The sequence below is a fragment of the Opisthocomus hoazin genome, chromosome 1 (genome assembly GCF_030867145.1).
Source record: "Opisthocomus hoazin isolate bOpiHoa1 chromosome 1, bOpiHoa1.hap1, whole genome shotgun sequence".
NCBI classification, from domain to species: Eukaryota; Metazoa; Chordata; class Aves; order Opisthocomiformes; family Opisthocomidae; genus Opisthocomus; species Opisthocomus hoazin.
Window position 1 is genome coordinate 3,591,115 of NC_134414.1, and position 22,228 is coordinate 3,613,342.

A 22,228-nucleotide genomic window follows, 5' to 3' on the forward strand; every position below is an offset into this window, starting at 1 on the left:
AACTGGAAGGCAGCCGCAGGAGCAGGTGGGATTTCACCTACCTGGACATATTTTACAGCATTTCCCATCTACTTTCTCTGGATAGTCACACGGATACTCCTTAGGGCACGTGATCTTCTGGCAGTCCTGGACACCATCCCTGCAAGTGCAGAGGATGCAGGGCAGGAGGCCGTAGAGCCGGAAGACGGGATGCCACACTTCCCCGTGGGAATAGGTCTTCCCATTGTAAACACAAGCTGGAGGAAAGAGAGAAAAAAGTTGGTGGCGGAAATAAATTCTCCTTGTCTTTGTACACCCAAGGCTTGGTGGAGCTCAACACATTTCACCACCTTGCAAATGGGTGGCCCCACTGTCTTGAGGAACATGGTCCTTTGGCCACACACCCGGCAGCAGCAGACACAGACATATTGGAGCCATCCCACCCAGGAGGTGCCATGGGGCAGGGGGACCAGCTCCAGGAGATGGAGGCTGCTGGGCTCAACCACCCTGGTGGGGCTGAGTGGTAAGTGTGGGCAGGACCTCACCTGCCTCCACGCCTCTGCAAGCCCAGGGTCTCTCCCAGGCTGCCACAGGCATGAAGCACAGTGAAGAGTGCCACCTGCTGACTCCTCCATGAAAATTTTTGGAGGTCCCAAAATTTCCTCCAGGGCTTCATTTCCAAGGACTGGAAAGAGCCCTTCTGGAGATGCGGTGGTGGGAGAGCCCCCAAGAGAAGGGACCTGTCTTTTCCCCTTTGGCTCCATGGGGTTGCCTCCTCATCTCATTTTCCAGCTTTCTCCTCCAGGAGAAAGACAACAGCACTGCGACAGACTCAGCACATGGTGGGTAGGTGCACAGAGGAACATCTTGTCCTCCTGCAGCACTGTCCCGGAAGACAACATGGACTCTTGCAGCTGAGCAGCTCCCTTCCCACGTCCCAGATCTCTGAAACACCCCAAGGACCAATCTTCTTCTAACCCTTTTCGGAAAGTGGTAGATTCATGCAGCTAAGGGGCTGTGGGCCACCAGGGCTGAGATAGCTGGGAGAGGCTGGCTTTGGAGGAGTGGGAGGTGGGACTTGGTGGTGGAAAACTGCTGCTGAAACAGACTCCCTGGAGAATTCAAAGTCCTGGAGAAGTCACCTTAGGCCACGTACAGACTGCTTGGCCCTTCCATACCATACCTTTCTTGTGCTTCTCTTTCAAGACAATCTTCACAGTGGTGCCACCTCCTCCCTTGGGTTTGAAGCTCCTGGAAATGAACTCCAGGGAAGAACTGAGAACAGTGGACGCGGTAGCTCCAGGCGTCTTCCTGCCCATTGCTTCCCCCAAACACTGGTCTTGCGAGTGCCTCTGTGAGCAGTCAGAGAAAAGACGAGGACTCAGACCCAGGCAGTAGGATTGTTCTCACCCCAAAGCATGCTGGAAAAAGCCATGCAGTGTCCTGCACACCTTCTGTCAGGAGTGGAAGGTCCAGAGACCACAGGGATGAGCAATGACCCAGGAGCCATCTCGGTGCCTACCATCGCCTAAGGGGTGCTGAGCAGTTTGTGTCAATGCCCCACACTGGTGCCCTCCCTATGCTACATGTGGGTCACCCTCAGTGGAGCAGCACTCTTGTCCCACGCTCAACCCAGTGCCCTCAGGTGAGGTTCTACATCCCTAACACAGGCAGAGAAATGGGCTGGTCTTTTCTAGACGCCTGCTGGGAAACTGAGGATGGGCATCTGTGCAACACAACAAGGATCAGAGAGGTAAGGACGGGCCGTATCCTGCCCTGTCACCTGTCTGGCACCAGGAGGGTTGGCATGGGGCTGCCAGCCAGCAGGACTGAAATCCCAGGAACATCCCAGGCTTCCAAGAGCAAACCGCTGGGACAAGACACGCAGCACAAAGGGTCCCCTTGTGTCTATTTTGGAGGTTTTATAGGTGCTGGAGGTGTGACGCTGGCATTTCACCCAGCAGTATGGAAAAGGGTAGAGCCAGGAGCTGTAAGTGACCTAATCCCACAGACCTGGCATGGGACACCCTGCTCTGAAATGTCACCGTGAATCAATCCTCGGCAGCCAAGGAGTCACTTTTTCCTTGCTGGGGCTGCCGATAAAAACAGCCTGGGGAAAGCACGCTGGTGGCCAGTTCCAGTGCTGGCTACTCTGTGGGAGCTACAGCTGGGAAGCAGGACACCTTTGAGCCCAGGTTAGAGAGGAGAGACCCTCTCCTAAAGCAAATCCCCCCCCCCAAAGAGAGATTTGGGTCATCTGACTCTACAGGTAAGGATCACGTCTGGCTGTCGGTCACTTCTGAGTCTGCTCTGTCCATGTTCCTCAGCTGTTTGAACCCACTGGACAACTTCAGCCAGGTTGGCCAACTATGAGGAGAATTGCCCAAGATTTCCAGTTCCCACAGGTCTTTTGCTCTTTCGAAGACATCAGAGATGCTTCAGAGGAAGAGGACAAGAGTCTTTCCCTGGTGGTCTGTGGTCTCAGCCTATGCTGATAGCCCTCACCTAAAGTCAACCCCCAGACACCATTCACCTGCAAACCAGGTGTCCGTGGTTCTGCTGTCCAAGGAACTGATTGCCTTCCTAGAGCTTCTGTGGGTCATTTCTTTGTATAAGACTATGGCCGAGGGCAAATTACTTTCTTTCAGCTGTTTAATGGGGCTGTGCTAGAAGCAATAATCTGAGTTTTAAAATGCAAACGTCACGTACAACACCTCTGTTTAACTGCAGCGGTTCCTCTTCTGTGGACTTCTCATACGAGCCATCTGCAATGAAAAAAACATTGTCCTGTGAAATGCTGCAGGACTGGATGAGGATTTGCTCTCTGATGTCTAGCTGACTAAAAGCAGCCGTCTTCAGGGTGCTGGCCCACTTCCGAGGTCTGGAGAGAGAAGAGATTTGAGTATGCAATTCACATTACCCAAAGCAAATGGGAGCCATACCCCAGAAAACCTTTTATCCCCACTATTAACAAGAGCTCAGCTCCAGAAAGACACGGCTTTGCAGATTTCTGAAGTTAGGTGGCATGAAAACACCCCAGCGGTAGTGTATGAGGTGATAGGGATGATCTGGCATTAAAATAAATCCAGAGACATTTCTGACCAAGTCAGTGACAGCCCCAGCTGCACCAAAGAAAACTGGGAGAGAGAAGCACAAATTGCAGAAGGGAAGAGTTTGGAGGAGGCACCTGGAGGAGGCCATAATGTGGCCATGGCCAGGAGACCACATGGCCTTGCAGCTTCATAAATATTTCTTGCATTAAAGAGTCATTTTACGCTGTGACTTCATTGTCAGCAGGGTGCGAACCTGCCCATTCGCTCTTGAGTCTGTCTCATCTGGAGACATGGAGCTTGATCTCTCCTCATCCTCCCAAGTGTGAGTCAGGGGAAATGGCAGAAAATTAAAGAGTTTCTCCTCCACAGAGAGCTGTGGGAGTTTAACTCAACCATGCTCTACTGGGGTGGAAAGGGTTGGTTTCCCCTGACTCTCCTGGAAACTTTCCTGGAGGAACAGCAGCATGTACCATCTTTACACGGTCCATACAACCACCTCCATCCTGATGAGTGAGTTGTTTGGAGGACTTTGCCCTCCATGCAGGTCACATCTCTGGCATGATACACCAGTGGCAGGGCAAAGAGCTCAGCCCTAGCCAGCGTATGGGCTGCAGGGAGGCAGGACACAACTAGGTGTGGTAGAGGAAGCATGCAAGAAAAAACCTGAGCCCTCTTCTTTTGTTTCCTGGTGCAACCAAGACAGAGCAACTGGTCTGATTTACAGCACAGGCTTCCAAAATTCTGCTTTGAAATGGCTCCTGCCAGCTGGTGGCAACCAGCCGGGGTCTCCCAACCCTTGCTCAGGAGCAGGTCCTGGGCCCCTCATTACCTTTGCAGACCTGGCAGCAGGAATCCGGCACCGTTAGGGGAGAGGAGCACAACAGCTCCGGGCAGGTCACCAAGCCGCAGTAAATCTGTCCTTCCTAGGAGGGCAGGAGGAAAAAAAAGGCATTGTCAGCATTATAAAGATCTGGATAGGGCTGTACGTCCCCCGTATTGGGGTGCCAGCACTTCAAATTCCAGATCTAGCATAGAATCATAGAATGGTAAGGGTTGGAAGAGACCTTAAAGATCATCTGATTCCAACCCCCCTGCCATCAGCAGGGACATCTTCCACCAGACCAGGTTGCTCAGAGCTCCATCCAACCTGGCCTTGAACACTGCCAGGGAGGGGGCAGCCACAGCTGCTCTGGGCAACCTGGGCCAAGGCCTTACTACCCTCACAGTGAAGAATTTCTTTCTAATATCTAATCTAAATCTCCTCTCTTTTAGTTTAGAGCCGTTCCCCCTTGTCCTATCACTACACACCCTTGGGAAAAGCCCGTCTCCATCCTTCCTGTAGGTCCCTTCAGGCACTAGCAGGGTGCTCTAAGGTCACCCCGGAGCCTTCTCTTCTCCAGGCTGAACAGCCCCAACTCCCTCAGCCTGTCCTCATAGGAGAGGTGCTCCAGCCCTCGGATCATCATCAGCATAAATCGTAGAGTCCATCTTCAAATATCACCAACCGCTGAACAACTGATGAAAGCTGAGAATCTGCCCCTGCCATGCTCTCCATCCTGTGGAATATAGCATGGTGGATGGTGTCCTCTCCTAGCACAGCTGGTCCACTGATTGCTCATGAGTGGAAGGGTCTTCCCCAAAAAGTGGGTGGTGGTGCCTTGCTCTCAGGCATCATTAGTGCTGCTGGATCTGTAACAGCCACCACACACCTGTAAACCCTGCAAAATGCCCACCAATTCGAAGTGGCACAAGAACATTTTCTCTGACATCTCTCAGGACAAGGACCTGGAGGAGACAGGTGGAAAGAGAAAGCGTGATGCTGAACCCAGACCCAGGTCCAGGCCACAGCTCTGCCCTCCCTCTGTCTTGGGTTATTCGATAACACCAGAGCCAAGCACACAAAGACGCTGGGTCGAGAGCTGTGGGTGGACGTTCAGGTGGAGACCTTCTTCCACTGGCTTGGTGGTTAGTTTGGAAAACATGTAGTAATTCAAGCTGAAAACCACAGGTCAGGCCAGTCTTGACTTTAGTGCATCCCAGACCCACTTCGGTCAATGGATTTGCACTTGTTTGCTGCAGGGCTAAGTTTTTGCTGCTTTGCAGAAAGCTGAAAAAAGGATGTTCAGCAGCTCAGCAGCAGCCAGACCTCAACAGCAAGGTCCTCTTCTCCATGCAGCAATTTTCTCTGGGGTATCCACAAGCTTTGAGTCAACCGAAACCAGAAGGTTAACCAAGGATATCCTTAGAAAACCAAACCACAGCGTCTTCTACCATCAGGAAGGCAAGCCTCTGTGCAGGGCACGTGAAGAGGAGGAAGAAAGTTTGGTGAATGAGAGGAGCTGGTGGAGGTTGCTGCAACCCAAACCCTGCTCTCCGCTTCAGGGACCTCCACGGGGTCCAGCCCTGCAGGGAGTGGGGTTTGGCCATGCAGCCTCTTCCTTCGTTCTCCTTCTGACCAACAGCTCATGGCAATGACCTGCGTTGGGCGGGGAAGAGCAAATGTCGTAAAAAGGAGGATTTATCCCAGAGGCTCTGGTCTCAGGGTAGTTTGCAAAGAGGTTTAGACCAGCTGTTCACGCAGCTGTTCTAGCAGCTGACAACATCAGACACAGCCCGGCGAGACCCCGCCGCTGCAAGGCTCCACAGCCATCCTTTTATTTTCCCCTTCGTATCCAAGGCACTATCCTGCCGAATAAACAGAGTCTGAGCGAGAGCCAGTGCCTCCGAGAGGGACACGGAGCTCCACAGGCTCCCGGGGATGGTGGCGGGCGGAGTGGAAAAGCAGGGCCACGTGGGCACGTACAGTCAGATTCGAGGGCTCCTTTCCGGCGTTTGTCCGCAGCCTGGTGGGCTGGCATCCAACTGGGGTCCGTCCGAGAGGAACCAGCCTCAAAAGCTGTATAATTTCTACATCTGAACTATTCCTCTTGCCACCTAGCTCCAAGCCACCTAGCTCCGAGGCGTGCACAAGCACAACGGATCAGACCAGCTATCCTGCTATCACGGATACTTTACTATCAAGCATCGGCTGATGGTGACCACCATGTGCGTGTTCTTGGCATGAGCCAGAGAGGTAGTTTGGGCTCTCTCACCCCTTTTTCTTTCCTGGCCAAGCTTAGTCCAATTATATGTTACAAGCAAAGCACAGACCAGTGGAACGTGGTCCCATCCAAGGGCTCTGTACAACGCGCAGTGAAAGCCACGTCTGCAACCCTCTTCTTTTTTATGGCAGAGGCTGCAGCCGGTGTGAGCAGCTCCCCACAGCATGCAAGTCCAGTGCCAACACTTTCAATCCCCCTTCCTCGCTCCCTCTCGAGGAGGAGGAGCTGTTCTATTTATCTCCCAACACTCAGCTCCTGGCGCGGGCAGCGCTGCGCTCCGCACACCTTCCCCATCACTGCTGGCCAGGCTGCCTCGCGCCTCCCAAGGAAAGTGTCAGGACTCGGGTTTTGATGGTTTTTCGTAGGATCCCAGGCTGTGGGAGAGGGCTGGGCAGAGCGGAGCCAAGCCCTGTCGCAGGGCATTGCTGGAGGCTCACAGAGAAGGAACATCCCTCTGGTGCTGGCAATGGGTGGTGGATGGGCAATCCATCACGGGGATGCACACTGAGGACCAAGCAGCATCCTGGCTGCCGTCACAGCCCTCAGGTAGGGCATGCAATGGTCCTGCAAAGGTCATTGCAACTCAGCGTGAAAGGCAGACACTTCCTGAAAATGCTTTTTGTAGACAGCCTGGAAAGCACAGGCACAGCCCTTCTAAGGGGCACAGCTCTGCACACAATCACAGAATCACTGAATCACAGCATGGCAGGGGTTGGAAGGAACCTCTGTGGGTCATCTAGTCCAACCTCCTGCCGAAGCAGGGTCACCCAGAGCAGGATGCACAGGACTGCGTCCAGCCGGGGTTGGAATATCTCCAGAGAAGGAGAATCTGCAACCTCCCTGGGCAGCCTGGGCCAGGGCTCCGTCACCCTCAGACTGAAGAAGTTCTTCCTCATGTTCAGCTGGAACTTCCTATGCTTCAGTTTGTGCCCGTTGCCCCTTGTCCTGTCGCTGGGCACCACTGAAAAGAGTCTGGCCCCATCCTCCTGACACCCACCCTGAAGAGATTTATAAGCATTTATGAGATCCCCTCTCAGCCTTCTCTTCTTCAGGCTGAACAAGCCCAGCTCCCTCAGCCCCTCCTCGTAGGAGAGATGCTCCAGTCCCCTCCTCATCCTTGCAGCCCTCCATTGGACTCTCTCCAGTAGTTCCTCATCCTTCTTGAATGAGGGAGCCCAGAACTGGAGTGAAGAAGTTCTTCCTCCTGTTCAGATGGAACTTCCTATGCTTCAGTTTGTGCCCGCTGAATAATAACCATCCTACCACGGGCTGGTACCACCCAATGGTCCTCATGAGTTTTATGACCTGGTGGGACACTGTTGGGGTGCAGAAGCAGACTCTGAGCCCTCCCCACCTCCCGCGGGCTTGCAGGGAGCTTACGGAGCAGCTGCACTGCACACACTGGTTTGGCTGGCGGCTGGGAAAGAGCTCGCTGGTGGTGAACATCTCGCCTTGCTGGTACGTCGTCCCATTGTATTGGCAGGACTTGACAGGTGCCCGGAGGCCAGAAGGGGAATGTGGCTCTGGAAAAGAAGATGAGAAAGCAGCAGGATGAGAGCCAGCCCCTAACCCAGCTCCCATGTAGCGTAGGTGCTCAGCATATTCCCCAGCAGCCCAGCCCGAAAGGACAAAGAGCCCCTTACACACCAGTTATCACGAAGAAGTGGCCGGGGCATCGCATGACCGGTGGGGATTGATGTGCCCAAAAGCGTTTGGAGAATGGGGCTGCCCTGACTGCGCTGAGCTCATCACGGAGGTAAAACTTGGAAGTCTGACCTCCCAGGGTCTTGCCCTCAGCCACGCCAGAGTGGTGGCAAAGCTAGTCAAAAACCACTGGCGATTTGGGAAATCAAGAAAAAAAAACTAGAACCCTCCCCCCTGTATTTTATATTTAGCCAATTACCCATGGGAGAAGCCCTTCTGATCTGACTCCAGCTGATGTTACACAGAATCACAGAATGGTAGGGGTTGGAAGGGACCTCTGTGGGTCATCTAGTCCAAACCCCCTGCCAAAGCAGGGTCGCCTACAGCAGGCTGCATGATGTAATGTTGGAGATCATCACATCCACGGGAGTGAAAAATTCAAGAATTTTGTTAAAAACCTTGAAAATTATCTTTTTTTTCCTGTATGCAACACATTTTCCTGGCAAATGATCTGCCCTGCAGGACCATGGCCACCCTGTCACCCCCTCCCTGTGGGATGTCCACCTACCGAGACACCGCGGGCAGCACTGCTGAGGGTCTGTGACCGGGCTGGCACACTGCAGAGCCGGGCACTGGATCCGGTAGCACCTGGTGTTGGCGTTCTGGGGAGAGACAGAGAGAAAGATGGTTTGGTCAGCTACACGTTCAGCCCTGCACGAGGAGGAAGATGTTGGATGATGGCCCCATTATCATGACAGATTGTGCTGGTGTAGCTCATGCAGCCAAGGATGTCTCCATCCCTGGCTTGGACCCTGCTGTCAGCCAGTTCATGGTCTCGTCTCTCATCACCCAAGATGGTCCCACAGCAGCCCTGAGCCATCTCCACCCACAGCCCACTAACGCTACTGAGACAGCTCCCTCACAAAGCCAACCGAAAACCCAAAGGGGAACCAGGGGCTTTTTCAAAAGGAAAGAGATCAATCCAACGTCCCTACAGGACTGGAAAGGGCCCCTCTGGTCAAATTAGACACCAGAACTGATCTGCTTAAAAGCTGACAAAGCTTTTTGCTCCCCAACGCAGCAGCATCCCCACCACCTCCTCCGGCACCGTGCAGGAGACATGCCTCGGAGCAGCTGCAGCGGATGCAGTACATCAGCCCCTGCGGCTCCAGGTAGGGGTGCCAGCTCTCGCCCGGGCTGTACTTCTTTCCGTTGAAGTCGCAGAACACATCCGGCCCTGAAAGTCAATCAAGAGAAGCTGCATGAGAGAAACAAACGGTCCTTGGGAGACCTCTCCTCCCTCTGCAATGAGCAGAGCAGGGACAGCTTGGTGCGTTCATGCTGTCCCCCGTGAGTAGCTGATGGCCACATCCCACCCACCATAACACCAGGCTGAATACATTCCCCAAAATCCACTTTTTTTTTGCCATGATTTGGGGAGCTTTCTTAGCCTGGGACCCATCCAACCAACTGGCAACTCCTCTGTGCGAGCTGGAGTCGCTTTGCAGGCAAGGAACAGAACGGCTGGTTTGAGGCATAAATTGTAGTTGACTCTCTACAATATATCAGTAGAAATGCTCGTTTGAAGATGGGCAGGTGATTTCAGGGTGATTCTATGGGACTGAATTTTCCCCAGCAGGGCTGTGAGTGGTGGAGGGTATAGGAGAGCCTGAGTTTAGGAGACGTTTTCACTGTTACCCAAAAAAAGAAGAAAAAAATACATTTTGGGGTTAAAAACACATTCTGAAGGAAAACCTTTTGCTCCCTGTAAGAGCTTCAGCTCATTCTCTCAAGAATCCCTGGACAAGCACTATCAGCACACAGCCAGTCAAGTATCAGCCCTAAGTGGCAGGACGATGTTAGCTGGCCCTGTCCCACCAGGCTCTGCCCCTTGGCTTTCCTGAGCTCAACATGGCACTGGTCTGGCTGGAGTGGGTTGAACCATGCTCTTTGTTTAGGTGGCTGTCCATGGGGACCACAAGTCCACCTCGTCCACTTTATGCCGCAAAACGCATAAAACCGTGTATTTTTCTCTTCCCCCTTGATCCTACCATCCTGAGAAGAGCCAGTTTCCAGCCGTGCTCTTGAACTGTCCTAGAAATGATCCAGCCCTGCCTACACTGGATGGGTTTAACCTTGCCACAGCACAGGGAGAGGGGTGAGGTGGTGCCCAGCACGACTGGCAAAGGAGACCCCATTCAGAGATGTCCCCTCTTCCCATACTTTAGCAGGTCCCTATCAACCCCTCCATCTCCTAGCCCTTGGTTACACTCCAAGTCTTTGCCAGGCAGAGGCCAGCCTGCAGCAGGACCTGTGGGACAAACCGTGGCCATAATCACCACCAAAAACCACAGGGCTTTGGCCAGAAAGCCCAATTCAGTCATCCTTAATGTTCACATCAAAAAAGCATCGCCTGGTCCTGCAGGACCGAGATCTGACCATGGCTGGACCTGCAGGAACCTGGACCTTGTAACTCCCACCGCAGCCCGTTGGCTGCTCCTGCTCTCCCATGGCGTGTCCCCAAGCCCGGGCCAGCCAGAGGGATGCGCCGGGGCTTAACCTCTTTCGTGAACAAGCACACCCCTGTCCGTGTGTGTTATTAGTGGTTTAAGTGCTTACAGCCCCACTAAAAACTGAAGGTGATTTAAAAGGCTATGTCATCGAGGGGACTTGAGGTAGTCTGGGTGGTTACGTTGCTTGAAGGCAGCGGAGACATTTATGCTCCCTGAAGCATTTATGAGTCTTTTAAAACCTTGCAGCACCCTGGGGACGTGGGAAGAGGGGAGAGGGCTGTTTTCTGAAGCATGGTGCCCAGCTCCCACTGCCTGCCCCGTGAAGTCGGGCAAGCTAATGGCTGCTGACCCCGCTACACTGCTGTAAGGACTCCTCAGTGACTAGTAGAGGGTCCCAAAAATGAGCTCAGAGGCGTTCTCTACCCCAACAATGCTAAAAGCCATCCTGTGTTCCAATCTGTCACCTGGGACATAGGAGTGGTGTAGAGAGCCCGGCTGGCCTTGTCCCACCTTGCCAAAGCTGTCAATGCCACCTGCTTAATGTGTTTCTCCCACCAACTAGGCAAAACTCATACAAATACCCTATGGTGGGCTCCCATCCGTCCTCCTGACCATCCTCAGGATGAACCCAAGCGATGCTCTACCACAGCCAGACCCTGTGGCCATCAGGAAGGGCAGCCCTAGGGTTCTATGATGATCCTTATGGATCCCTTCCAACTCAAGCCCTGTGGGTCTGCCAGCAGTCCTCAGCTCCTTGGTGAGTTGATGGCTTCAAGCGCATGATTCTCCAAGTTGTACCTTCAAAGGAGGTGGCTACCAGCTGTCCAGATCGCCCATCCCAAGCACAGCAGTATGGGGCCAACATTGCATCTGCAGAGGTAGAGATTTGCGATAATTTTGGGGTGGATGCCATCAGAGGGACAGGCAGAAGCATTTTCCTTCATTTTCTCTACTCAGGTCTTTACAGCGTCCCCATAGCTTGCTCCAAACCTCTTGATAAGTCAGCAAACCCATATTCCTGGCCACGCACGACACGAGCTTACAGCAAACCATGCAAGAATGGGGAATATGCGGCTGGAAACTGCAGAAACCCAGAAGAGAAGGGAAAAAAAAAATCCACAAACCTAAAAAAGAAATCATCATTTTGCAAAAGGGCGAGAAAATGACTTCATTTTTCCCTGCTTGCAGCATCTTCATGAATTACGCTATGCGTGAAGAAATCGAGTTGCCTTCATGTGACGCGGCCCCGCTCAACTCGCAGGCTCCCATGCCAGTTGGCTGCTTCGTTCAAACATTTAATCACAAGTGGAGCCCTGGTTTGGGTCCAGCCCTCGAAAGCAGCCTGATTCATGTCTGCAAAGGGCCCGCTGGTAAAATTAAAGCCGACTGGCAGCACTGGGCAGCAGCAGACACTTGTCCACATCTCAGTAGCACCATGCCGCGTATTTGGCAAGAGGTGCCGGCATGTTTGGTTAAAAGCAAGCTGGGGATGGATGGAAGGAGGAGGCTTAAAAGCTGGAGGCTCTGGATCATTTTTTCCCATGCCAGTCTAATAATTTCATTTTCAGAGGTCAAACTTTCCCAATTCACTCGGAGTGAAAAGCCATTTGTGGCAGTAAATTGCTCCCGTGCCGTTCAGTCTCCTTATTTATTGCGTCTTCGGCAGCAGCACGCTCACAAAAGTCACGTTGTTTTACTTCTTGTTTTCCAGAGAGGGCTCTTGAGCTGCAGAGTGCTTTCAAGGCTGCAGTACCAAAAGTCCAGATGAAGCCACCACTTAGTTTTTCTTCCTGCGGATCACGTGATCCCTGGGCAGGAGAAGACAGAGGGCCAGCCTGGTCCATGCCACCTTGGAGACACAACCAGAGCTTGCTGATTGCAAGCCAGAGGCTCCACACTTGGAGGTGGCCCTATGGGACCTGGAAGCAGGAGCAGAGGTAGAAAGGGGCAAACAGCTCCCATTGCAAACACCTCCAAGAACAGGTCCCAGCTGGCCAGTTTCTTCTCAAATACAAGAAGTTCCCGATACAAGACCCTGCCCTTCAGAGTACCATTACGGGTTGTATGAACCAGAAAAATCAGCCGAAAACCATGTAAACCATTTCTCTGCTGCCCGGCACCAAGTCCTGTGGCCTCATGCTGAGAGGGAGGGTGGGAGATGCTGCAGAGGCAAATCTTCCACGTGGGACCTGCTCTGCCTTGCCCACCCCAAAGGACTCTGCTGGGGACATCATGGAGGAAGAAAGTCTCTCTCTGCCTCCCTGTCCAATAGCCGTTTTCTACCATAGCTCCAGTGTTTTCTTGGGTGAGGGCCACCTGGTTACATCCATATCATTGACCACCACAGGCCAAGGTCTGGGGCCAGTGATCTGGCCCAGCTCATATCCCATATCCATGCCCACCTGCTGGAATAACCCTGGTCCAGCTGTCCCCAGGCATTTGGCAAAGCCCAAGTTGGCACCAGCCAACACCATGCTGGGGAGTGCACCCGCAGCAAGAGTCTGGACGCCCTCGGTCAATGCTTGAGGCTATGCCAAGCCCTCGTTGACCTTGATTATCATTAATTGACATTAATTATCATCATTTGCATTCTGGATACCAAGGAGGGTATCTAATATAAGACAGAAAGAACAAGGGCGAGGATGAGGCAAGAGAGGGCCGTTTCAAAGAAAAGGGTGAGCTCTGGCCATGGCAAGGACAAAAAGAAGCAATCAGCTTAGGGCAAAGCCTGGAAGATTAAGGTATTGTGGGAAGCTTTCCAGCTACCAGGAGATTTAAACCCCAGAAGAGGCTATCATGGAGGCTGGGAGACACTCTGTGAACCCCCTGGAGCAGCATCTTCACGAGATGGTCTAGAGACGTCAATCCGGGGTGACAAACTGAATGGCATGGAGAAACCCATCCTGCACTGCCTTAGGTGACTGCTGACATCCCTCTCACACCATGAGAATGGCCCCAACGCCTCTTTGAGACGCATCTTAACAGCTTCACACACCAGCCATCGACGAGATGCCATCCCACATCTTTGTGATCTGCTCTACATCCAGTGAGAGAACTGAGGGGAGATGAGCGAGACCCCATAGCCACCTTGTTGAACCATCAAGCTGGCCAATATTAGTCAGACCACCCCTGGACATCTCCTGGCCTTGGACACAGACAAGTCCCCTCGCATGTCCATGAGACCTGTCCCTTGAAGCTGTCTCACCCACTGACACAACTTGTTTGAGCCAGTTCCTTGCACCTCTTCATATTTGCAGGGAGCTGTGAGGACAAGGATGTCCCCATGGGCTTCCCATCATGGTGTGACTCATCCCACTGCTTCAGGCACCTTGACCAAGGCTGAACCAGGGGCTAACACAGGTCAGATGCTCTCCTGCACCGAACCCAAGCCCCACGGCAGCAGGAACCACAGCAAGCTGTTAAACTTGCACACATGATGGCTACCAAAATACCATGTTCTGCTGCCAAATCCTTCTCTGGCTCAGCCTCAGCCATGCTCACTTCACCTCCTGCTGGATATAGGGACTGATGCTCAACAAAGTCAAGCCATGTACACACGCGCGCGAGCAAGACCCTGCCCTTACACCCCCAACTCCCATGTTGGTGTTTCCCAGACCTGAGCAGAGAGTCCTGATGGGCTCCATGGGCTTCCATGGGAAGATTAAAGCTGTTTTTACACCACTGCTCCATCAGCGCAGGGAATGGCTCCGATTTGCACACCCGTTACCCAGCCAGGTCTCCGCACGTGTGGGATCACCTTACAGAATGACAGAATGGTAGGGGTGGGAAGGGACCTCTGTGGGTCATCTAGTCCAACCCTCCTGCCAAAGCAGGGTCACCTACAGTAGGCTGTAGAGGACCTTGTCCAGGCAGGTCTTGAATATCTCCAGAGAAGGAGACTCCACAGCCTCCCTGGGCAGCCTGTTCCAGTGCTCCGTCACCCTCAGAGGGAAGAAGTTCTTCCTCATGTTCAGACGGAACTTCCTGTGCTTCAGGTTGTGCCCATTGCCCCTTGTCCTGTCGCTGGGCACCACTGGAAAGAGTCTGGCCCCATCCTCCTGACACCCACCCTGAAGAGATTTATCGGCATTTCTAAGGTCCCCTCTCAGCCTTCTGTTCTTCAGGCTGAACAAGCCCAGCTCCCTCAGCCTCTCCTCGTAGGACAGATGCTCCAGTCCCCTCCTCATCCTCGTAGCCCTCCACTGGACTCTCTCCAGTAGCTCTTCATCTTTCTTGAACTGGGGAGCCCAGAACTGGACAGAGTACTCCTGAAGAGGCCTCACTAGGGCAGTGTAGAGGAGAAGGAGAACCTCCCTGGACCTGCTGGCCACACTCCTCCTAATGCACCCCAGGATCCCATTGGCCTTCTTGGCAGCCAGGTACATCAGTCCTGATTCACACTGGAGCTCCTCTACGCTGCAGGACACCGAGGAGTCCCCAGCGGTGAGGCCCTGCTGCAGGTAAAGCCTTGACCTGTGGCTGCAGAGGAGCTAATGCACCTACAAGACCCCGAAGTGTGGAAAGCCCTGTGCCTCAGTTTCCCTAGGAGGGACTTTCACTCCAGGTACCAAACTGGCTCCAGCAAGGATGCTGCCAAACCATCCCGCAGGTCTCACCCCACTTCCCCCTCATTTCGTCTCATGGCACAGGGGTTTCCCCCATCTCTGCATCCCCAGGGTGATCCCCCCGCAGCTCTACCCCGAGCAGGGCACGTCTGAGCTGGGCTCCCGGCCCCGACAGCGTTTTCGGAGGTCACGCACCTGCCAGCCAGCACCGCGCCGGGCATGCGGGGGGGTGTTTACACAAACCAGTTTGCGAGTTTTAAGAGCGGTCATAAATAAAGTGTAAAAAAGTACTGTCTGGTACACAAAGTCCAGGCGCTCCTATGACAGCCCTGTATTTATGAAGGGCTTAAAATGCAACTTAGCTGCGAAGGGACTGGTTAAAGCACACCGGGCTCTTGACATGCGGCATCCTAACGACTCCACTCACGTCCAGATCACTTCCCACGCACTCGCCTGGCTCAGTCCTGGGCTGGGATTTTCTTCTCAGGACTTCGGGAGCCTGGAAAGCTCTGCAGCTCTGCAAACGCAGCCTCACAAAGCATTGCCAAGCTCCCCAGGATGGAGGAGCCGAGGGAAGTCACAGAATCACAGAATGTTTGGGGTCGGAAGGGACCTCTGTGGGTCATCTAGTCCAACCCCCTGCTGAAGCAGGGTCACCCAGAGCAGGCTGCACAGCACCGCGTCCAGGTGGGTCTTGAATACCTCCAGAGAAGGAGACTCCACAGCCCCTCTGGGCAGCCTGTTCCAGGGGTCCGTCACCCTCAGAGGGAAGAAGTTCTTCCTCATATTCAGCTGGAACTTCCTCGGCTTCAGTTTGTGCCCATTGCCCCTTGTCCTGTTGCTGGGCACCACTGGAAAGATTCTGGCCCTCTCCTCCTGACACCCACCCTTCAGATATTTAGAGGCATTTCTAAGGTCCCCTCTCAGCCTTCTCTTCTCCACACTGAACAAGACCAGCTCCTTCAGCCTCTCCTCGTAGGAGAGATGCTCCAGTCTCCTCATCATCCTCGTAGCCCTCCGCTGGACTCTCTCCAGTAGCTCCTCATCTTTCTTGAACTGGGGAGCCCAGCACTGGACACAGCACTGCAGATGGGGCCTCACCAGGGCAGAGCAGAGGGGAAGGAGAACCTCCCTCGACCTGCTGCCCACACTGCTCCTGATGCACCCCAGGATCCCATTGGCCTTCTTGGCAGCCAGGGCACGCTGCTGGCTCATGGTCACCCTGTCGTCCCCCAGCACTCCCAGTCCCTCTCCGCAGAGCTGCTCTCCAGCAGGTCAGCCCCAGCCTGTACTGGTGCCTGGGGTTGTTCCTCCCCAGGTGCAGGACCCTGCACTTGCTCTTGTTGAACCTCATCAGGTTCCTCTGCGCCCAACTCTCCAGCCTGTCCAGGTCATGCACTCAGAGTATCCCCATGGGCTCTGCGAGCAGCAGATGGGGCCCCGTTTCCCTCCGCTCCTTCCCAGGGGGATGCTCAGTTGTCTAAAGCAGGGCGTGCTGCCCTCACCTCTCCCTTACTGTGGCCACCAGTAGGATTTGCTTTTAATCCCGGTCTTTCCCATCTTGGGCCGCTCCGTCCCTCGTCGCACTGGATTCAAACTCATAGGACAGACTGATCCCACGAACCCCCTTTTCTCCAGGAACCGCATTAAAAAGAAATGAAACTGCAAATTCCGAGCTCCTGGGCAAAACCACTGCCCCGTGCTCTCTGGAGCTGCTGGTGTTTCAATGCCTCCAGCCAAACCACCATCGCGTTCATCTGCGGCCGCTGAATTACTCACAGTGGCCGGGCTGCAGCACAGTCGGCCCAGTAACCTGTGCCCCTGATATTTTTTCAGCTGAGAGTGTAAATCCCCCGAAATAGCCTATTTCTGTGGGCAAATTCTTCTTTTCTGACTTGCCCTCAAGCTCAAGCGTTTCTGCTTCTCACCTATTTTTAGCCACGACACTGTAGGTCTCTTGGCTGATGAGCCTGCTCATAACTAATTTATCCCTGCCTTCATTCTCCCCAAGCACTCAGCCCCGAGAAAAATGTGAGACAGTGAGCTGCAGAGGTGGGCAGCGGAGAAAAGCCCACGTTTCGATGAGGACCTTGTCCCCGAGACCCCCTGCTCTTGACTGCGGGACACCTGGAGCCGCAGCTGAGCTCCCCGCGCCGTGGGGAGCAGAGACAAAGCGATGCGGAGCTGGAGGCGGTCCCGGACCACCCTGCTCCAACCCTGGTCCAGTCCCCTGCCCTTTTGCACCATCACAAACCCCGTTTCCCTCAAAGGAAGCCCCTATCCATCCTGGTGGATGCCCAATTTCGGGGCTCTGCTACCATCAGCAGGCACCTCCGAAGAGTGAACACCTCACCCAGGAGTTGGTTCACCTTCTGGAGATGTCTCCACCCTCCTCCTGACCTGGGTACCAGGGTTAACGCAGCCCTGGCAGGGGCAGGGAGTCAGACCCGCAGCCCCTCCTGCAAGAAACAGACGCTGTGGGCCGATCTCAGCGGCTTTCAATGAGCCTGGGGGGGGGAAAGGGGCCAAACTCACCCGGATTTTGCTCTCCGAGACCCATCCATCCTCCTGCCTTTCTCCCCCAGCACGCCCCACCGCTGGGACGAGCAAACCAGCGCTCACGTTTTGGGTCGGTGCTCCGGGCAGGACGGTTGTTCGCCGAGTGCCTAATGTGCTGCTGGCAGCGGGGAAGTCGTAAATCATCCGAACGCAGCCACCGACAGACTCTGCCGGGATTTCGGGAGATTCAAGGAGAAAATCAATGTCGGGAAGCGACGGGTCCTGCTCTGGTTTGCTCGGCGCTCAGGTGGCTTTGCGATGTTGTAGGGGTGCCCAGCACCCCTCGGTGGGGTCCCGGTGCCTTGCTCAAGCCAAACCCACCTCCTGGCCCCCATTAACACCTTCAGCATCCTCCAAGCTGCTAAACAGCCCTGGCCAAGTTCTTCAGGTTTTTTTTGTAGAAGGAAATGCTGAACATCCCTTCACCATCCCAAATCTTACCTGCCCCAGTGGGCCAGCTGGGAGCGGGAGCAAGGAGAGAACAAGGGGTGGACATAGAATCATGTAATCATTAAGGTTGGGAAAGACCTCGAAGATCATCAAGTCCAACCACCAGCCCAACCCCACCATGCCTGCTCAACCATGTCCCCAAGGGCCACATCCACACGGTTTCTGAACCCCTCCAGGGATGGGGACTCCACCACTGCCATGGGCAGCCTGGGCCAAGGCCTGACCACTCTTTCAGTGCAGAAATTTTTTCTGATATCCAATCTAAACCTCCCCTAATGCAGCTTGAGGCCATTGCCTCTTGTCCTATTGCTGGTTCCTTGGGAGAAGAGACCAACCCCTGCCTCACTACACCCTCCTGTCAGGGAGCTGTAGAGAGCGAGAAGGTCTCCCCTCAGCCTCCTCTTCTCCAGACTGAGCAGCCCCAGCTCCCTCAGCTGCTCTTCGTAAGAGGGACATGAAGGTGGACATCAAGAAAAGCCCCCAGCTTTGGCTTGGGGGGGGGTCATTTCCCCAAACCGCCCATGTTCCCTTCCACCGGTGGTGGGGAGAGGAACCCACGTGGGGTGGGATCTGTGCAGAGGAAGGGCTGCGATTCACCTCTCTGCCCCACGCGACTTCCAGCCCACGGGAGAGGGGTCCCAGCCCCTGCCAGCCCACGGAAGCCCACAGCCCCCTCACCAGCACGCAGCAGTGCGCTCGGCGCTGTACGTCCCGTGTCCCCCCCCTCAAAAGCAGCCGGGGCCAGCAGCGGGTGGAGGGGGACACAGCCGTGACCCCAGCAGCGCAGGATGGGGGGACATGGCTTGCCGCATGGCCTGGGACATCCTGGCCATGGAGGACCATCACCTGCCGTGGCCAGCAGCCCCTCCGTGTCCCCAGCCACGCCCGCAAGCACACCCCCCCCCCCCCCGGCTAATTCCCGGGGTGGGGAAACTGAGGCACGGAGCGACCCAGCGCAACCGGGAGAGGAGCGAGGGGGACTTACGAGCCCGGGCTCGGCTCTCGGAGGCGAAGAGGAGCAGCAGGCACCGGAGGAGGAAGGCGAGGGGTCCCGCCCCGGGAAGCATCGCAGCCCGGCGATGGGGCGCCCGGGGGCTCCGGTCCCGGTGCCCGGGGGTGCCCGGGGGGTGCCCGGGGATGTCTCGGTCCCGGTGCTTCTCTGCCCGATGTCCCGGTGCTGGTCCCGGTGCGGTGCCCGGGGATGCGTTGGTGGTCGGTGCCCGGAGGGGCTTCGCTGTCGCTGCCGGGGGTGCCGAGGTCTCGGTGTCGGTGTCGGGGCTCTCGGAGCCGGGGCCGGTGCCCGGGGGTGCCGAGGGTGCTGGTGCCGGGGGTGTCGGTACCGGGGGTGCCGGTTCCCGGGGATGCGGTGCCCTGGGGTGTCGGAGCCGGGGGTGCGGTGCCGGTTCCCGGAGATGCCGGTGTCCAGGGGTGCCGAGGGTGCTGGTGCCGCGGGTGCCGGGGGTGTCGGTACCGGGGGTGCCGGTTCCCGGGGATGTCGGTGCCGGGGGTGCGGTGCCGGTGCCCTGGGGTGCCGAGGGTTCCGGGACCGGGGCTGCCGGTGATGCCGGTGCTGGGGGTGCGGTGCCGGTGTCCGGGGGTGCCGGTGCCGGTGCCCGGGGGTGCCGAGGGTGCCGGGACCAGGGATACCGGTGTCCAGGGGTGTCGGTGCCGGGGGTGCGGTGCCGGGGGTGCGGTGCCGGTTCCCAGGGGTGCCGAGGGTGCCGGTGCCCGGGAGTGCGGCGATGCCGGTGCCGGTGCCTGAGGGTGCCGAGGGTGTCGGGACCGGGGGTGCCGGTGCCGAGGGTGCCGGTTGCCGAAACTGTCGGTGCCCGGGGGTGCCGGTGCCGGTGCCCGGCGGGGCTCGCCTGGCTCCGATCAAAGGCGCCTCCTTTAGGGAGAGCCGAGGAGTTTGTTTGTTGGTATTAAAGGCGGAGATCGGAGTGGGGGGGTGGGGGGGTAGATCCGCAGGGTGGTGGGGTTTGGTGGCTTTTTTTTTTTAAATTATTATTATTTTCCCACTTTTTTTTTTTTTTTTTTTTTTGGTGTTTTAGGAAATTCCTCGGCGGCGGGAGGGCGGAGGGAGGGAGAGCGGGCGGGGAAGGGGTGCGGGAGCCGCAGGTTTAACCCCTGCCTCCCCGGACCCCCGTCCTGGGGTGCTGCGAGCCGGGAGGTGACACTAAGGGGACATGTCACACACACCCCCACCTCCCGACACGAGGCCCGGCTGCACCTCTTCACCCTGTTAAACCCCACCTGGCCCTGAGATGCTTGAGACCCCCCGCCCCCGGGAGAGGTTTAAACCCCAACGCTGGGGCTGAGCCCACGCAGATGCATCTACCCCATCCTGGGGTGAAGCTGGAACAGCCCCGAGCATCCCATGCTCCCAGCAGAAATCCGAGCTGCAGCCTCTGCTCCATCACCGAGGTCCCCCAGCGCCTTGACTCCCTCCCCAGTATTTCCCAGCTCCCTTCCCAGTGCCACGGATGGGCTCCTTCCTTCCCGGGGAAGTGGGGTGCAGCTATCAGCCCCATACCCGCAGCACACAGAGGTTTCAGCGAGACAAAGCGGTCGAGTCCGCTCTCCCCGCCAGCTGCTTTACATTCCTCCCACTGCATAAAGTCATCTTAAATGACCATGGCAGCCCCTGCCTGCATGGACCACCCCTGGCCCCCAGCCACGCTCCCAAACCCTCCCCAGCAGAGCGGAGAGCAGCGATCGCACCTCGGCTGCCCTTCGTCTCCGCAGCATGGAGCTGCTGGGCACGAAACACCGTCGGTTGGAAAGCCACCGGTCACACAGTCACCCCTGGAGAAGCCACCTCTCCTCCAGACACGTTTGCTGCTGTTCCCGCTGCTCCCCAAATCCTGCACGAAATGGTCCAGCTCCGGCTGCCAGCCCTGCTCTGTCTGTCTGTGGGGCTCAGCTTTCTCCTCTCCAGGATCCTCACGGAGAAGCTGGGCAGCACTGGATAGTCCCTGAGCAGCTGCATCTGCTCAGCAGCGCTGCTTCCCACGGCCAGAATAACCCAGGGCCACCAGTCCATCATGGGGATGGGTTCCTGCAGCTTCCTTAGACCCCCAAGGCCAGATTTTGCATGTTTTTTTCCCCATTTCTCCTACTCCACCTTCACAACTTCCAGGGGTGCTTAGAGCACGACAATTTATTAGCACAAGAAATACAGGCTTGAACTCCTGAACACCTTCACGCCCACGTTCTCCTCCAGGCAGGCTTGGATAGAGGTCCCAGACTTTGAAGGAGGCCTTTGCGAATGGCTTCATCTCTACACCACGGGGTCCCTTCTCTTCCCCTCATCTCCTTCAGCTCCCTCACACCACTGGCAAGGGAGAGATTGTCACCACCTGCAATCCCTTTGGCACCAGGTGAGCTCCTCCATCAGCCAAGTTATTATTTATTTTCTTCCATTAATTCAAGCTTGGGGCCTGGCTTTCCAGGGTGTGAGACCTTCGTGTCTGATGCCAACCCGCTTCAGAGTGGCACCAAGCCACCAGCCTGCCAACAACAGCTCCAATGTGTCCCAAACCCCTAATCCTGGTCACACCAGACACGTGCCTCGTTTGGCTTGGAGACGAAAGCAGACAAGGGGAATTTCTGCAGCAAAAACTCTTCTTTCCACTCATCTCTTCTTTCCCTCTGGCTCTAACCCTGCCCCAGGAGCCAGACACATCCCCCTGTACCAAACCACGTCTGCAGGCGCCTGTTGCTGGAGCTGGATATGAGGGAAATCACCTTTGTAATAAGAAACCTGTTTTAATAATACTTTCAATCACCAGCTTTGTTATTTTCTCTTTAAGCTGCTGAGTACGAGAAGTCAGGATGAGTTCCTGCACGCGCGTTGGCTGGACGCACCTTTCAGGAAGCAGATGGCAACCACGGCTGGCAAACGCAGACGAGTCCTCACCCCGCCTTGACTCTCCATACGGATCCTCAAAGAGCTGTGCGGGAGACCGGGCTGGGTCGTCTGCGGGAACCATCACAGGTCTACCTGCTTACAAGCTCTGAAAATAATTTTCCCACTCGGTGCCCTCCCCCGTGACTTGCGAGCATGATTCTGCTGAAGGAGCAAGTTCTGCTGAAGGAGCAAGTCACTACAGGGGAACGTAGGAGCCTCTAACCCAGGGCTGCTCTGCACCTCATCTGCCACCCATCGTCTACAGAAAGCACAGGCAGTGCCGTTGCTGCTGTATTTCAGGGCTAACTGGAGCAATCCTGACGCGACCACACACCTTCAAGACAAAGTACAAAGCTGGCTTTTAGAGAAGGCAGCAACATAACTTGTGGATTACAGCGTCTGATGTGTCAGAGCAACCCAAAGCCCGGGATGGTCCACGCTGCCCTCTTCTCTG

General features: G+C 55.6%; 1 protein-coding gene across 1 annotated transcript in view; it reads right to left on the reverse strand.

The window, feature by feature from the left end:
- Positions 1-22,228, reverse strand: part of CHRDL2 (chordin like 2) — a 43,003-nt gene that overhangs the window by 12,176 nt on the left and 8,599 nt on the right. Inside the window, 11 exon segments of the mRNA XM_075421429.1 lie at positions 42-236; positions 1,163-1,331; positions 2,689-2,744; positions 3,862-3,955; positions 7,514-7,656; positions 8,346-8,439; positions 8,902-9,014; positions 18,850-18,954; positions 18,957-19,018; positions 19,085-19,182; positions 19,648-19,752. Of these exon segments, the coding sequence (XP_075277544.1) occupies positions 42-236; positions 1,163-1,331; positions 2,689-2,744; positions 3,862-3,955; positions 7,514-7,656; positions 8,346-8,439; positions 8,902-9,014; positions 18,850-18,954; positions 18,957-19,018; positions 19,085-19,182; positions 19,648-19,752 (1,234 nt within the window).